The sequence below is a fragment of the Piliocolobus tephrosceles genome, chromosome 4, assembly GCF_002776525.5.
Source record: "Piliocolobus tephrosceles isolate RC106 chromosome 4, ASM277652v3, whole genome shotgun sequence".
In the NCBI taxonomy this organism is placed as follows: Eukaryota; Metazoa; Chordata; class Mammalia; order Primates; family Cercopithecidae; genus Piliocolobus; species Piliocolobus tephrosceles.
In genome coordinates this window covers 122,526,656-122,544,731 of record NC_045437.1, presented here as the reverse complement: position 1 = coordinate 122,544,731, position 18,076 = coordinate 122,526,656, and the positions used below count along the sequence as shown (strand labels likewise).

General features: G+C 42.5%; 1 protein-coding gene across 7 annotated transcripts in view; it reads left to right on the top strand.

The window, feature by feature from the left end:
• The window catches only part of TENM2 (teneurin transmembrane protein 2), a 1,213,529-nt gene that overhangs the window by 934,707 nt on the left and 260,746 nt on the right, over positions 1-18,076 (top strand). For all 7 annotated transcript variants that reach the window (XM_023218891.3, XM_023218892.2, XM_023218890.2 and 4 more), the window contains one exon: positions 4,417-4,655. In XM_023218891.3, the coding sequence (XP_023074659.2) occupies positions 4,417-4,655 (239 nt within the window). The remainder of the gene's footprint in view (positions 1-4,416; positions 4,656-18,076) is intronic.

Genomic DNA, 18,076 nt, shown 5'->3' with positions numbered 1-18,076 from the left:
GTTGTTCCTTTCCATGTTTAGGGCTTCCTTCAGGGTCTCTTGTAAGGCAGGCCTGGTGGTGACAAAATCTCTAAGCATTTGCTTATCTGTAAAGAATTTTATTTCTCCTTCACTTATGAAACTTAGTTTGGCTGGATATGAAATTCTGGGTTTAAAATTCTTTTCTTTAAGAACGTTGAATATTGGCCCCCACTCTCTTCTGGCTTGTAGAGTTTCTGCCGAGAGATCTGCTGTCAGTCTGATGGGCTTCCCTTTGTGGGTAACCCGACCTTTCTCTCTGGCTGCCCTTAAGATTTTTTCCTTCATTTCAACTTTGGTGAATCTGGCAATTATGTGTCTTGGAGTTGCTCTTCTGGAGGAGTATCTTTGTGGCGTTCTCTGTATTTCCTGAATTTGAATGTTGGCCTGCCCTGCTAGGTTGGGGAAGTTCTCCTGGATGATATCCTGTAGAGTGTTTTCCAATTTGGTTCCATTTTCCCCCTCACTTTCAGGCACCCCAATCAGACGTAGATTTGGTCTTTTGACATAATCCCATACTTCTTGCAGGCTTTGTTCATTTCTTTTTCTTCTTTTTTCTTTTGGTTTCTCTTCTCGCTTCATTTCATTCATTTGATCCTCAATCGCTGATACTCTTTCTTCCAGTTGATCGAGTCGGTTACTGAAGCTTGTGCATTTGTCACGTATTTCTCGTGACATGGTTTTCATCTCTGTCATTTCGTTTATGACCTTCTCTGCATTAATTAGTCTAGCTGTCAATTCTTCCACTTTTTTTTCAAGATTTTTAGTTTCTTTGCGCTGGGTACGTAATTCCTCCTTTAGCTCTGAGAGGTTTGATGGACTGAAGCCTTCTTCTCTCATCTCATCAAAATCATTCTCTGACCAGCTTTGATCCGTTGCTGGCGATGGGCTGTGCTCCTTTGCAGGAGGAGATGCGCTCTTATTTTTTGAATTTCCAGCTTTTCTGCCCTGCTTTTTCCCCATCTTTGTGTTTTTATCTGTCACTGGTCTTTGATGATGGTGACGTACTGATGGGGTTTTGATTTAGGTGTCCTTCCTGTTTGATAGGTTTCCTTCTGACTGTCAGGACCCTCAGCTATAGGTCTGTTGGAGATTGCTTGAGGTCCACTCCAGACCCTGTTTGCCTGGGTATCAGCAGCAGAGGTTGCAGAAGATAGAATATTGCTGAACAGCGAGTGCACCTGTCTGATTCTTGCTTTGGAAGCTTCCTCTCAGGGGTGTACTCCACCCTGTGAGGTGTGGGGTGTCAGACTGCCCCTAGTGGGGGATGTCTCCCAGTTAGGCTACTCAGGGGTCAGTGACTCACCTGAGCAGGCAGACTGCCCCTTCTCAGATCCCAACCTCCGTGTTGGGAGATCCCCTGCTCTCTTCAAAGCTGTCAGACAGAGTCTTTCGCGTTTCACGGGCTACCACTCCTTTAGCTGAGCCCTGTCCCCAGAGGCGCAGTCTACAGAGACAGGCAGGTTTCCTTGAGCTGCTGTGAGCTCCACCCAGTTCCAGCTTCCCAGCGGCTTTAGTTACCTACTTAAGCCTCAGCGATGGCGGGCGCCCCTCCCCCAGCCTCGCTGCTGCCTTGCGGTTAGATTGCCGCAGACTGCTGTGTTAGCAAGGAGAGAGGCTCCGTGGGCGTGGGACCCTCCCAGCCAGGTGTGGGATACAATCTCCGGTGTGCCGGTGTTACAGCGCAGTATTGGGGTGGGAGTTACCCGATTTTCCAGGTGTTGTGTGTCTCAGTTCCCCTGGCTAGGAAAAGGGACTCCCTTCCCCCTCGCGCTTCCCAGGTGAGGCGATGCCTCGCCCTGCTTCAGCTCTCGCTGGTCGGGCTGCAGCAGCTGACCAGCACCGATTGTCCGGCACTCCCGAGTGAGATGACCCCAGTACCTCAGTTGAAAATGCAGAAATCGCCGGTCTTCTGTGTCGCTCGCGCTGGGAGTTGGAGACTGAAGCTGCTCCTATTCGGCCATCTTGCTCCGCCCCCCGGAGGTTCTCAAAAGCAGTGTCAGGTACTTGTCAGAAATGGCACGACCAGGACTACCAAGGTCTGTCTTGTGATACAGTCCTGTCATGAACACCATGCTTACTGCCTCTTCTTCCAAAACACCATTTTAAAATGGAGCATTAAAAGAGAGCTGTTGGACAAGGAGTCCAAAGTCTTAGTTACGGAATCAAACTTCTAAGCTTTATTTTAACGTTAGCTATGTTAAATAATTCACTAATCAGATACTCATTTTCTGACATGATTATCAGTCATATTGGGTTTGTTTGATCTCTGTGAAGGATTAAAATACTTTCAAGGTTTTATCTGGAAGCAGCCAAGATACAAATATTTGTAATGACAGCAATTCTGCCTTAGAAGCCCACTGGGAAAGCCTCCTAGCCCTCAGAGGCAAGGCAGTGTGGTGTAGTAGGTCTGATTAGAGCGTCCAAAGGGTCTAACTGGATGTAAATAAAAAAATTTTTTTAAGTCAGGCAGACTAGAGCTTGAGCCCTAATGACCCTGCTTACCAACTCCGAGCATCAGTTTTCTCATCTGTAAAATTGAGGTAATAATAGTACCCACCACCTGGGGTTAATGTGAGGTTTAGTTGCAAGTGAAACATGTAGCATCGTAACTGACACATTGTAAGTGGTCAATAAACTAAGTAGCCCCTACCGAAGAGGTGAAGAGATAGGAAATAACTGTAGTAACATTTTGAAACCTTAGAATTGCAGCTGAGTAAAACTACAAGGTAATGAGAGGACTCATTCATTCATTCACTCATTTATTCACTAAAATCCCCCTCTGCATGTTGGGCTTGATGTGGGTACTGGGAACATAGGACAAACAAGGTACAAAATAAGACATAGACCATGGCCTCCAGCTGCTCAGACTCTAGCATTTACTTAACTCCTGCCTGAAACCCCGCTACATATTTCCTGGAAGACAAGTCATCGTTTTAAACAAGGTCTAGCAAGTCACATTTGAAGTCTTAGAAGTGGCGTGTATAAGAAAGAATCGTCAGAGAATTAATGGTTCTTCCTTAAAGTCCCCGTGGAGTGACAGACTCCTGACCCTGAGGAGGAGCTATATCCTCTTCTACACTGCCTGTTCTACCATAGGGTTCTGTGGTGTGGTTGTCACACCACAGCTCTGGCTAACACAGACACCTATTCAATCGATAGGCAAAGACGATTCCAAAGAACTAATCATGATCACATGACCTGGAGAAGGCATCTCAGAACAGGAATCAGGATTTCAGGGGAGGTGAAAATAGAACAAGGGTCAGAGACAGTGTAGGGTAACATGTAAGCACACAGGTTTTATCGAAAGACAGAGCTCTGGGTCTCAGTCCTCAGACAGTTGCTTAGTTTCTTCAAGCCTAATATCTCCTATCTAAAATGGAGATATTCTGCCATAAAAATGGAATGAAATAATGGCTTTTGCAGCAACTTGGATGGAACTGGAGGCCATTGTTCTAAGTGAAGTAACTCAGGAACGGAAAACCAAACATCATATGTTCTCACTTATAAGTGGGAGCTAAGCTATGAGGATGCAAAGGCATAAGAATAATATAATAAACTTTGGGGACTTGGAAGGAATGGTGGAGGGGCGAGGGATAAAAGGCTACATATCAGGTATAGTGGACACTGCTCTGATGACAGGTGCACCAAAATCTCAGAAATCACCACTAAAGAACTTGTCCATGTAATCAGAAAACACCTGTACCCCCAAAACTATTGAAATTTTAAAAAAGAATATATCTGGATTACAGAAAGAAAAAATTAAAAATTTTAAAAAATAATAAAATAAAACGGAGATATTAAAACATTTAGTTTGTCAATAGTTGTGACAATACATTTAAGTACCTTTCAACAGTAGATATCTAGCTCTATCCATGTTCCTGCAAAGGACATGATCTCACTATTTTCATGGCTGCATAATATTCCATGGTGTATATATGCCACATTTTCTTTACCTGGGTGACAAAATAAACTGTACATCAAATGCCAGTGACACAAGTATACCTATATAACAAACCTGCACATGTACCCATGAACCCAAAATAAAAGCTTTTTTTTTAAATAGTGGGTATCTAATATGTGAAAACGCTTAGCATCCTCAACCTCATCATCTCTGAGGAGGTGACAGTCATTCAGTTTCCATATTTGTTTTGAATGTTTTGCAGGTTGTTGTGGAAGATAACAACTAGATGCATATGTGAAAGGAGCAAATTATGCACATTTGTGGAATTAATTTATGTCATCATTGAATGTAATGTTCGCCCCTTCTTCACTCCAGCATAAGCTTAGTTAACTAGGATTATGCTAGGACTAGATAGAGCAGGGTAGAAGAAAAACAGCTAAAGGTTACTCCTTGGCTACCCACGGCCACTCTGACTCTTTCCCTTTTCCTGGCAGGCACTTCCTCTTCAAGACCTCCTCGGGGAGCACTCCGTTGTTTAGCAGCTCTTCCCCAGGATACCCTTTGACCTCAGGAACGGTTTACACGCCCCCGCCCCGCCTGCTGCCCAGGAATACTTTCTCCAGGAAGGCGTTCAAGCTGAAGAAGCCCTCCAAATACTGCAGCTGGAAATGTGCCGCCCTCTCTGCCATCGCCGCTGCCCTCCTCTTGGCTATTTTGCTGGCATATTTCATAGGTAAGTCAGGGCGGCCTTATTCAGCAACGCTGGGGGTGACAACGTGGGGGAGAGGCCATGGACTTGTGAATCTAGAGGCCCTCTGATGTCTGTACAGTTTGCTTCTTGGCTCCTGAAAGATGTGATAATGAGTGATGGATGGAGGTGATTTTTTCCCTCCTGAAATCTACTTAAATCTGATGAGTTTCTCCTTCATGTTTCTAAATGACATTCATCAGAAGGGAAATTAAACATCCTTACTATATCCTTTCTTGGAGATGAGCGGAGACTTGTCATTCCCGCAAACCTATCCCTCACTCTCGGAGTGGCCTTCTAGTTTTCTCCATCCTTGGATTTTAACCCAGGTCTGTGCTTTGAAATGTATGCAACATTGGTTAACTTCAGCCAAAAACCGAATTGAAGAATAGTGGTTGGCATGCCTGAGAACATCTTGATTCAAGAGAAAGCCAAAGTAGTTAGCTTATTTTCAGAGCTGTGGAACAGAAACAGGAGACAGGCTGGAGCATCCATCCAGGTCTTTATACAGAATTGAATTACCCAGACACACTTGGCCTTGCCCATATCCCTTCCACAGTCTGTCTTCTCAGCCTCAACTCTCTCCTCACCATGGGCAGCTGAATCTGAATCAGGGTCACCTCTCCTGTCAAGTGGGCTTCTGGTGACTCAGTGCATGACACATAGGTGAAGTTGCTGGAGTATCTTTCTCTGCACACCAAAGGTATTGGTTTACAGCCATAGGGTGTAGCCGCGTCACCACGGAAAGTGGCAGATGCTGAGCGCCCAGAGGCAGGGTGCCACGTGCATAAGAGCTTCTTGGGCTGCACACAAAGCCTGCTCACAGTTCCTGGCCCCAACAAAGAGCCCCAATGCTGCTGCTCTGTCAATTGAGCCTGCCAAAGGCAGATCTCCTGGCTTAGGAAGAGGCCATGGTGATGTTTGTTAAAGTTTATTTGAAACACTTGATGGTTCTGGCTTGGTTTCAGGGCAGCTATGAGAGACCTGCCCAGTTTGGCTGTGCCATGTTGCAAAGCAAACCCATAAAACACCAGCTCAATGAAGCTGACTCCAAAACAGTTCCCAACACGTATGCTGAAACTCCTCCCATTTAAGAGAAAAGAAAAGGCTACCCTGACTGTGTTGGCCTTGCCCCTTCCCTCAGCATAAACCCTCCCTTCTCGCTCAGCATTGGGGGCTCCCACACTTTCCTTCATCCCCAGGCAGCAAGCATGGTATCTGCCAAAGAAGGAACTGGCCCCATTCTCCTAAGCTTGCCTGATGGCAAAGGGGCATGACTGTGCACCCCCACAGATCTGGGGCCCTGCCTAAGGCAGACCAATACGAACCAACAATTGACATAAATTTTTCACCTTCTTCCACACTATAGCTATGATTGTCTTAATATGGAAAAATAAGCATTTATATTCCTTACCAGTTGCATTTCTCAGGAATGCCCTCCCCAAAGTGAGAAAACTGACCCTCCAGGGAAAGGTGCCATGTTCATATGGGGCTTTGCAAAAGTCTAGCTTGCACTCTAAACCACAGCTCTATACCGGAACAGAGGCCTGAGACCCACCCAACCCTAATTTCAAGTCATGTCTTCTTCTCACTTACCTCTTGCTGAAGGATGAAGTAATGGATTGACCTGAGAAAGGCGGAAGGATATCTGTTGCCCCGCTGAATAACTTGAGTAGACCCTTGTGTGTTGCTAAAGGTAGCTTTGTGTGCTTCCACAGGTGGCTGTTCAGGGGGCTCCGTGGAAGCAAATTGAATGTGCCTTCGGGGTCTTTTCATGATTTGGCTTTGTGTCAGAAACTTCAGAAAGGGTTCATGCGCTCACTTCTCAGGCTTAATGTTTTGCGGGGCCACTGAGCACCACCAGGATCCCAGATACAGAAATTGAGGTACTGCCTGCCTCTGCCAATCGTGTCCCCAGTGCGCCTTCTACTCTACTCGCAGGAGAGAGGTAGATAGCTACTGCCTGATTTATGGGGCTTGATAGTTAAAATAGAATAGGTTTCTGTAAGGGCAATCGTATACATGGGAAACCGTACAATAAGAGTTTAATGTTTTAATCAGGTATGTAACTTGTAAATGATAGATTAGGAAATACGTTTATTTTCAGTCTGCAGGCTGCTGGAAGCTGGACCTGAGCATCTTAGCATCATTTGTTAGTTCATAATCCACCATTTCCTATTATGTATTCTTTAGGTAAGATTATGCTTTGACCCTGGAGTATCAGAAAATAGTTTATGACACAAAATGAGTGATATAATAGGCCAATTTACCTTGCAGTGATGGCAGTGAGCATGCAGCTATAGGGCTACTCTCAGCCACTCTCCAGAGGTGACTGCAGGTCTGCCAGCATAGTAAGGGGTCAGGATCTGAAGTGCTGATCTTGGCCCCAGTGACTCCTTTCTCCTTAGCCTTGGCAAACTTGTTTGCCTTCTGGGTCTTGGTTTCCTAAGTACATCATGGGAGCAGGATGATTATTTACGTGCAGAAACTCAGAAGTATGGTGAGGATTAATTAATGTGTATAAATCACTTTGAAGATGAAAAGCAGTATATTATTACTTAACAAGCTGCAGGGGCATAAACAGTGCATTGCAAACACAGAGAAAACTACCTTTTGGAAGAACCAATGATTGTGCCCAGCTGGAAAACAAGCCATCAGGGAAGGGCAGAAAAACAACGTAAAAACCGAGGCCCTCCTGTTAAGGAGACCGGCGCTTTTAAGGGCTGAATCCATGCTGGTTCACACATGACTCTGCATTCCACTAGAACATGACAGGTCCTGAAATTGATGCATCAGCCTCAGGACCTTTATGGACAGGCAGTGGGTTCAGGCCTGCCAGGCACTGTGACAAATAAGTGAAATTATCATCCTTGCATGTTCAAACCTGAAGAAAGAAGACTTTCCAGAAATGAGCAATTTGGAATAGCTCAACCCCCTGACAAGTTCTTCCATAGATCCAGGCCTGTGGGTGAGTGTAAAAGCAGAATGCCAGTCCTTGTGCAAACTAGAAGACCCAGGCCTTTACCAATTCAGCAAAGATGCCCAGTTCCTACCCACACAGCTGGGGTCAGAGAACTTTTATGATATGCTCCTCCATCAGACCCTCTCTGTGCCAAATTCTCTCAGTGTACAAACATCCTGGAATAAATTACTCTGAAAAGCCGCATAAACCACCAGGGGACCACTTTGTGCATCACTCAGGCCCTGGCACAAACAATTCCTAGGGAATACTGGTTTAGGAAAATTTTTCTGTGAAATGCAAGAGACTTTCCTCTCAGGAAGGTGTCTTTCTTCTTTAGGCAGCTCAAGTACTTTCATTGCCTGCACCACCAGAAGTCCCTAAGTTTCTGAGTCATGTAACCAAAGTATTTTATAACCAATCTCACCTATTTTATACTAGATGTGTTGTGTTATCTTGACAGTATGCATAACAATCACTAGTTAGAACCTTCTACCTGTTTAGAACTAGAAGCATTTCCATTTGAAGCACTTTTTTTGTTTGTTTGTTTGTTTGTTTTTGAGACAGAGCCTCACTCTGTTGCCCAGGTGCCCAGGCTAGAGTGCAGTGGCATGATCTCGGCTCACCGCAACCTCTGCCTCCCGGGTTCAGGGGATTCTCATGCCTCAGCCTCCCAAGTAGCTGAGATTACAGACCTGTACCACCATGCCCAGCTAATTTTTGTATTTTTAGTGGAGACGGGGTTTTGCCATATTGGCCAGGCTGGTCTCAAACTCCTGGTCTCAAGTGGTCAACCACCTCGGCCTCCCAAAGTGCTAGAATTACAGCCATGAGCCACTGCACCCAGCCCATTTGAAGCACTTATGACTATTCAATTTGAATCATATCCCCATAAAATCTGCATATTATGATCATTTGACAAGCACTGACACTGAGGCCCAGAGAGCCTAAAGTCTCCTGGCTAGGTAGGTAGTTGCAGGGCAAGCACTAGGCCCTTGGTCTCTTGATGTCTCATCGAAGGTCTTTCTCTTCACTCCTTTCTCCTCAAGAGTGCAGTTAACCAGTTTCTCACATACTGTATGAAACTGAAATAAATGGTCCCGTTAGTAGCATTAACTCACCTTATCTAGTTCTGCCCTCTTTAGCAAGGTAGAGTAATTGGTTCCTCCTTCCTGAATCATCTTCTAACACAGTGGGTAGAAGCTATTATAGAATATAGAATATTGAATCTCCTCAGTATTATAATTGGTCCTCATATTTCTGCTTTCCAGTTGTCTTATGTTATAGAGGTCAGCAAACGTTTTCTGCAAAAAGTTGGAGACTAAATATTTTTGGTTCATGTTCTACTTAGTGACAACTGTTTAACTCTGCTGTTGTGTGTTAAAAACAGCCATAGACAGTGTGTAAACAAACAGGCGTGGCTGTGCAGCCATAAAACTTTAATTATGCCCCCTGGTTTTTGACTTTTAAGTACTTTTATGTGTTATGAAATATTATTTTCTTTTAAAAAAATTTCAGCCATTTAGAATGTAAACCCATTGTTTCGGTTATGTGCCATACAAAAACAGGTGCCAGCCTGGATTTGGTCCACAGACCATAGTTTGTCAACCCTTGTTTGATGACGTTACAGCTTATTTCCTAAGAATACCTTTCAGGGTGTCACATCTCTATTACAAAAAATTGCTTTCCAACTGTCTTTAAGAGTCCAACCATATGTCCACTGTCAATGAAGCAGGTGACTGACATTTTCTGATACTGCAACTCCATTTCATAATGAGTAATTGCATCTTACTTTCTGGCCCAAACCAAAAAGTAGAAAAAGCAAGTCTCTTTTCTCTTTAAATACTTTCTACAGGATAAATTTTTCCAAGAAAAATTTTAGGAATTTTAGGACACTTCATCCTGAAAGCATAGCTTTTAACTACACTGCTTGAAACAGTGCTCCAATCCATAGATAGAGTGGAATTGCCTGGCCATTTTGCCTAGTACTCGTTTGTCCCCAATCTTTGATTATCCCAGGTTCCTCTGGAAGATTATCACCTGTTTTTAGAAGTTACTCAGTTTCTGATGCCTTCACTGTTGAGATTTTCCAACAGATTGTAATAGTGCTGTGTCATGGAATGACATCATTGCTTTCTTGTCCTAGCTTAACATTGGAATAGATCTAGTTTCCTTAAAAGGCATCAAAGTTCTTGTGGGGCTACCCCACATCAAGGAAGAAAGATGCCTCTCCTGTGTGACTCTGTTGTTTAACTCCAGATAATCTTAGAAATTCTAAGGCGAGAGTCAACACAAGGGTTCGGCGTGACATGGGACTCAGACTGTCACCCCTGAGCTAAAACAATACACAACATACGCTGAGCTTCTGCCAAAGACACTTCATGGAGTTGGGAAGGGAAGGCAGGAGAGAGAAAGATAAGAGCATTTATGTCATCCTAAATTAGTTCTTAGCTCTTCAGATCTCTGCCAAACTAAAATACATATATATATATTAGAAAGTCACCTTGTCTTTTTTCACTATAGTAATTCCTGCCAAATATGAAATACTATGTTTGAAGTTAGCTGCTCAACACTCTGTCTTCTGCCACTCTGACTTTGATCTGGAAAGAACACGGGCCATCAACATGTCAGGATGTTAAAAGTGTGGTAATTTGGGGTGCTTTCAGTTTCTTTTGAAAACAATGAGAGATTATTTTCTATGGAAACTAAAAGCCTACCATGTGTTTAAAGTTGCTACACTTGAAAATTGATATGTTGAGACTCACGCTGATGAATCTTGCGTTCTCTGCTGCTATTTTGTGTATTCTCATCTCACTGAACAGAGCAGGTTTGGAGAAAGCATAAAGAAAATGACAGAAAATGATGAGAATGGTACACTTGCCTGGCATCTTTTGTGGGGGCGCAGACTAGGAAAAATGTCAGCCCTCTCATTCCAACTCACTGCTCTTTGACTATCTGGAGCGATGGGAAACCTCATCCTCCTGTATGAATTCCAAGTTGTGTACTTACCTCCCACATCTAAAGGGCAAAATGCTAATGATTAAATCTGAACAGTCCAGCAAATAACATTTCCACCCAACTCCCAGGGCCCAGATGGTCAAACTGAGAAAAAGAGAGCTGCCCACAAGTAAGTCAGGAGACCCAGTTATATTATCTATGCCAGTATTAGTAGCAGACTTCTTATCTAATAGATATGCTAATGTGCTCTTAACCTGATAATAAAGTCCTGTCAGTGCTTACACACTGGTGAGTCTTTGGCAGGGGGACTGCCATTTCATAACTGCACATCTGATTTCAGAGGGCCTGTCAATTTATGGAAAGAAAATTACATCATTCGTTAGCTAGGCCTCCATCACCTAGTGGCCATGTGGCAATATTTGTACCTCATGTTTGACATTCAGAAAAAATGAATCCCTCTGCTTCAGAAGAGGATGTGACCTCTTTAAAAACATATTTGTGCAATCTGGGGGACTTGAAGTGCTTCAGGAGGGTCAGCAGCTGTGGGGAGATGCCTTTGCTTTTCTCTCCGAGATTCCCATGAGAAATCAGGACGGTTGGCCAACACAGGGCTTTCCCTCGTTTGCCCATTTCCCCTCGTGGGCAGATGCTGGCGATGAGAGTCAGGAAGCAGATTTTGGTCTTGACTTTGTAGAACATCGTAATACAGAACCAGAGAGGAGTGATAGGTGCCACAACCCTGCGCACCTCAAGGGCGCCAAGGAAACGATAGTGGATCTGCCAGTCCAGGACTTCATGCCTCCACAGAGTATACATTGAGTAAATGAATATGGAGAGTTCTCCACCTACTATCCCTGAATCACCATTCAAGCCTTGCCCCGGACTTTCTGTCTGTAACGATGACCTCTTTAGCAGTCATCCGTCCAGAAGCAGTAATAGGATGCTAGAATATCAGTGTTGACTTCTTCGCACACCCTACTTATTGACTGGATTCCTTTGGGTGGTGGCCAAGCCAACAGGTCCTTCAGTTTCCACAGCGTGCTTTTAAATTCTCCATTTCTGAAGTCTTTTCTTGGTTCATTTATTTGTGCTTGGGGTTTCCTGATTGAGGATTCTGAGCACAACTTGTAATGGACTGCAAATTACTGTTATTTCATTCTGTGTTTCACCTGGAACACAAACTTCAGGTTCTTGCTTTGCCTTGGTAATTAGACAAGAAGCAGCTTGATGTCATAGAAAGCACGTATATGGACTTTGGTGTCAGAGAGGGCTGTGTTTGAAGTCTGGCCTGTATACATAAAGTCCATGTAACAATGGGCTTGCTATTTAAAATCTCTGCACCTTAGTTTCCTCATCAGAAAAATGGGGAGAATTCCTAATTTGTAAAGATGCCTCAAGCGTTCACTGAAATGGTAGATGCATGCAACTCTTCTTCAAATCCAGTATGTCATCAATTATGAGAAATGCCCTCATTGTGCATCCCTAAGGGGGAAAGAGGTTGTCAGATAAACCACGCCGTGACTTCTTAGCTTTTGTAATTTTTATTTTATATATTTGGAAAGAGATAGGCATAGGCATTCTAGATTGATGTAACAACCATGTGCATAGGTAGGTCACAAAGGCCCTGTAATACAACACCAATTATCAGGTGCATTCTGATCCCAGACTTGGGGAAGTATTTTAAAAATTCTCAATCTTATAGTCAATGGAACATGGTGGTACCTGTCACACAATAGAAGCTCAACTAAATGGAGCTATGGTGATTGTTGTACTAGCCACTGCACACCTATGCAAGGTCCAATGAGAAGAGTATGCCCAAAATAGTGACTTGCACTGCCCAGCACTTCGTAGGCAACAGTACATATTTGTTGAACTAATGAATGCTGATTAGGGTTACATCTGAGTTGTACCAGTTGTGGAAGATATTTTCCAAATACCCAGAATCACCGATCCCTAGCTTCACTGTTCCCCTATGTAAGGGGAGGTTTTCGGTTTCTTGATGTGGTAATTGCCTCTGTTCCCAAATTGCACTTCTGAGTTAGAAAGCACTTAGGCAAAGGAATGGTTAGGGGGCCGTGTAAGCACCACATTTAAGCCCTTTAGTAGGAATCTGTGATTCCCTGAAATCAAGAGAATTGGCTGAGAGAAACTGGGAAGTGTTTGTGTCTGGCATGAGGCCATCGTTTGGCACTCATATTACAAAAGTGTAGCAGAATTTAGTTGGAGTTCAAGGTGAAGAAGCAAATAATGGCATAAATCTAAAAGTCTGTTGGCTGTTTCTCTGTAAATGAGGATGTACTAAGAAAAGAAAGCAATCACTACAAGGCACCAAGTAGAGAAAAGAACTATTATATGGTAAATTAGGTCTGTGTACACAACCCACACAGAATCTTTTGTGCTCTGAAATGCCTTGCTTAGCTACATAGCCTCATACAACAGAAACCTAACCCAAAGCAAACTTCTAAAACATACATGTTTCTCTTAAGGTCACCTAAAACCAGACTTTTTTGTGTCCTCCATTGAAAATTCTTTTATAGAAAATTCATGTTTTTATTATTAAGAATAGACACCCAGAATTTTTGCCTGAGCCCTTCTCTTATCAAACAAGTCATTTATTAAATTGATGTCTCATAATAAGATTCTCTGCATTCAGAGAGCAAATAGTCCATCAACTGTATTAACACATTTAACATTACCATAAAAAAGAAGATAATGCATTGCATGTTCTGCTAATTTCACTTTTTATGTCATCAGCCTGCTGGCATTAATAAGTAAATATCACACTGTATCAGAAAATATAACAGCACTAAGCTACATGTTGGTAAGAAGAGTTTTGCTAAAGAAAATATTATCCTCCCTTCTTGGAAAGAGAGAAAAATTATTAGATACATAATATATGTCATCTTTCAAAGGCTTTTTTTTTTCGTTTGTTTCTAAAAACCAAAGCTATGGATGCGAAGCAAGGAGAAGCTTTGCCTCCAACCTTTACATCTCTTTCGTCATGACTTTCTTTGCAGTTGTTAGGGAAGGCCCTTCCCTTGGGATGGGTTTTCAGTTGAGTTAGGTCATTTGTGTGGAGATTTGTGCAAACATGTTGGGCTCTCCCCTAGGGACTCTGTCTTTACAAAAGAAGGGCATATTACCTGGCTTTTGCCTTTGCAGTCATGATGCAGTTCTCTCAGTTTGCTTATATTATACCATGAGCATTTTAAAGTCACGTTAATGAAGTTTTGATTAGACTTGCTTATATTCCACAGGGAAAGGTCAGTGGCAGTGTGTCAAATGCATTCTGTTCTTCAGGCCGTGATAAACAAGATGACATCTTTCAAGGAAGTTCAGTGTGCCTTTGAATTAGATGCATCTTTGAAACTGGTTTCAAGGCTGCCTTATGCACCAAATTTTACAAACATAGACTTCTGGGACATTAGCTAAATTTAGAGTAGTGTGTTTAAACTTTCTTTTAGTAACAAGATTTGTAGACTTCCTGAATCCCGAGAGAATTGTGAGTTAAGGCTCTTTTTCCCATGAAGAAAATACTTGTTACTCTGTATGTTACTTTTATGTTAATTAATTTACAATTTATTAAATGTACTTGAATAGGTTCATGTATATTCATTCAATGCTTTTCCATTGGGCAAGAAATTTCACTTTGGCATGTGATTGGCTGGTCATATTATGTGCTGAAATCTGCAGGCCAGCCTTAATATCCAGGACATTTTTACTTGAAATTTTTTTCCTGGACCCAGATCCCAAAAAAGCAGCAAATGAAACAGTACAGTTACCAGGAAAGTTTAAAAAGCCTGGGGTAAGTTATGTTTTGCATGAGCATCTCCTGTCCTGGTGTTAATCAGGCATACACAGCAGTGATAGAAGGCATGAGTTTCATTTTCCCGGGACCGTCAGGGGAACAAAAGCTTTTATACTAAAAAGCTTTTTATTACCTGATTGGTATAAATCAATGATCAGCTATCCTTTTTGTTTCCTGGATATGTAGAGAGGTCTAACCAATGTGCAGTAAGAAATTGAGGACGTGTGTGTCTATTTTTATCCAGTCTGTTTTAATCAAATGATGACATTTTCTTTTCCGGAGTTTAAATTTATAAAGTTTTTAAGAAAAAAAAAAAAAAACCGCACACGAAAAAGCTGGCGTAACAGTGAAGAGTCAAGAGCCAAGGAAAGAGGAATTAATACCAAAAAGCGTGGGATGAAATTAAGTCAAGAAGAAAGAAAAAGGCATAAGATGCTGAGAATAGAGTAATTAGAACCATTAACTAGCAAGGGAAACCAGGAAATGCCATACGTCAATCGGGATAAAATATGGAACAATTAAAGGACAAAAATAGGAGGGGAAAATGGCACCCAGTGTACCAAATTACAAATATCTTCTGCACAATTTCTTGAACCTATAAGTCCAACCAAAGCAATCGTTGTGAATTGCTTGGAGGTGCTGTTTCGCCACCTCATCTTACATCATTAAACTTTCGGTCCCCTCATGAACTACTTAGATAAACAACAGTGGGCAGCTCAACATTTATCCAAATAAACCAGAAAGCTACCACGACGAAGGAAATTGAGTTTATAGACACAGCAGACTCTTGCCTAATAGACGAGAGTAATGTGTCTAATGTTGAACATCAATCTATATTTCAAGTATAGTATGAAGGAGGGCCTCGAGAAACAACTTATGCTACAAAATCACTTTGCACTAGAGGTGGTTTATCTTCTGTTGTGTCTAATTGATCTCCATGTAATTCAACTACAACCCTTGCTACTGAAAATGACGTAAGAGATGGAAAGACTGAACATGACCGTTGGTTCTCCAGAAAGCATAGCAAGTTGGGGGTTCCAAATCACCTTTGTCTTCAAGTGTGTTGTCGTTGGAATGATCCTTGAAGCCAGAGAGCAAGTCTATTTTTTAATCAAGGGAGGGCATTCTTGAACATCTTCTTTTCAATCCTGATTTTTAAAAAAATCTACATGAGGGAGGAGAATTATTTTATATCAGACCCTTCCCCTGCCTTACTTTGCTTAACTTCATAGTGTGAAGAAAGATCCAGTAGTGATATTTGAGATTACCCTGCAATGTTATTTCCCAATCAAATTCTATGGATTTATGAACTGCCCGCACGTAGGAGAGTCTCTTAATCCCAGTGGGACAGGGTCTGGTCTAGACCAGGACATAGATATGCCGAGGCCATGGCTAATGGTAGTGGGGACTTAGGAGTGGAGCAGTGAAAGAGAAGGGAAGGGAGGTCAGCCCCCATTTGGGATGCGCGCGCACACACACACACCCCCCCCACTATCCCCACTGACCCTGCTTCAGAAGTGCCAGTCAGAAACCTCTTTTAATATGTGCACATCTTAATAAAATATTTGGAGGGGTGGATGTGGTTTGACTTTCAGGAAACCAACTTCTAGTCCTGATTCCAAAGATTTAATCTTTCACAATGTTTTCATTTGCACAGATATGGATGCCACTGTTTCTTTTTCCTCCTCTCTCCTCCCCTATATGCTCCGCCTTTAAATAGCCTTAGGGGAAGTCCAGATTTATCCTGCTCCGTCAGGGTTAATTTTTTTTAAGTCATATAACTTTTTTAAGTCATATACATAAACAATAATAAAGTTAATTTCATTTTAGGCTTTTAAAAAATTTACCAGTCTGTGGATCTGTGATTTTTTCCGACTCTTGTCCCCATCCCCTCATCCCCACCTCCGCCCTCGGTTCCTTGGGTGGAAGGTCATTGGTTGAAGATGCTGCCTAAGATCTCATGGACCTGGCCCTGTCTGGGAGAAAATGTCTGTATTTCTTTTCTGGGGATGTGAGTGCTGATTGCATGGTGTTTTATTCTTTTCTTCAAAACTGTTAGGAATTAAGCTTTTCAGAAAGGTCACTTGACCCATGGTAATATTCATATTGTAGTGAAACACCAATGACTTGTTTTAATGTCAGAGGCAAATAGGAGAGTGGATACAATGAAATGATCTGTGAGTAAATGCATCTTGAAGGAAGAAAAAGAGCTGTCTGTCGTGTTTGTATGACTAAGGGATTTCTTAAACAAGCTGTGTACCCCACCCAGTGAGAATGCTGTCAAAACATGAAAAAAAAAAAGATACAGAGATCACACGAAAGCCAAGTCTGAACTCTTATAATTGCATGTCTGAATACCTTGCTAATTTTGCCCACGCCCTTTATAATTCTTACTTCATAACACGCTACCACTGCCTCACCCCTCGCCAAAAACTTTCCTGTACCTGTGTCTCCCACAATTCCACAAAACAACAAAACCAAAAAACCGGCTGATTGAGAAGATACCCAGATTGGACTAAAGTGGCTCTTGGCTTGTTATCATGCCCTTCAAAAGTCACTTACTAGGACGGTTATACAATAGGATTTTGTTAGAAGAGCTGGTCTGGAATCTCTCTTGGTAGAAATGTAGAGAGAGACCCCCAAAATGAAAAGTAGCTAGGTGTGAATTGCGGAAACATAGAAAGAATTATTTGTATTGTATAGATAATGGTGTCAAGTGCTGCCTAATTTGTCATTCACCTGATAGGCCAAGTGGGGTGCAGACCCTAATGGCAAAAAGTATTTTTTGTGCAGAGGGGAAAATAAGTACCATAAGAAAAAGCAAGCATGCACAAGACAGTGAAGATAGGAGAAGCATTCCCTTGCGTCACTGTGGTATATATGGTATATATTCCCGGGAATATAAAAAGAAGAGGCCAAATGCATAGCTAGAGAGAATTATAGTTTCCATTGGCTTCTACAGAACAAGGGAAAACCACATGCCCGTCACTGGCTTCGTGAACAAACAGAAGTTCAAGCTTTGTGGGAAGTTAGGAAAATCCTCTGACTTAGATTAAGCCAGTTCTTATGTTTCCACTGGATGATGAGGCTACAGTTTTAGCCCATCTGTTCACAGCCCTGTCCCCAGAATCCTAAGAGACTCTATCCATTTATCTTTAAAAGCCAAAGAAAAGAGCATGTTGTGAGAGGGAGGAATAAAGCCGGTAGCCCAGAAAAGATTACCGTAAAGCTGAATGGGAAGACTTAACATCCCTACCCTTAACCACGTGACTCTGCAAGGGTCCTGAGGTTCTAGCACGGGAGGGTTGTCGTGCAGTCTTGACGGAAGGTTTTCCACATGTGCATATAGATTCTCCATGTAGAAAAGAATTCTGATTTGGGGCTTTAATGCCTTTGAATGCGCATTGAGAATAACACTGACATGCTTTCACCATAGCCTTGGAATCCTAAAATAAATAATAGAAAAAGTGTGATTTAAAATATAATTCCAAATACTAACTGGGGCCCGCTGCCTAGATGAGTAATAAGCTTCAATAAATGTGTGACAGGCACAAGGCTCTTCAGTATGAAGAGTAGTGAGGCCTCAGAAATAGAAATAGGTTTTTCATTACATGAGGGATTATGTTCAGCCTGACTGTGGAGCCTGTTCACGGAGCCACAGCTGCATCTTCTGCCTGCGGT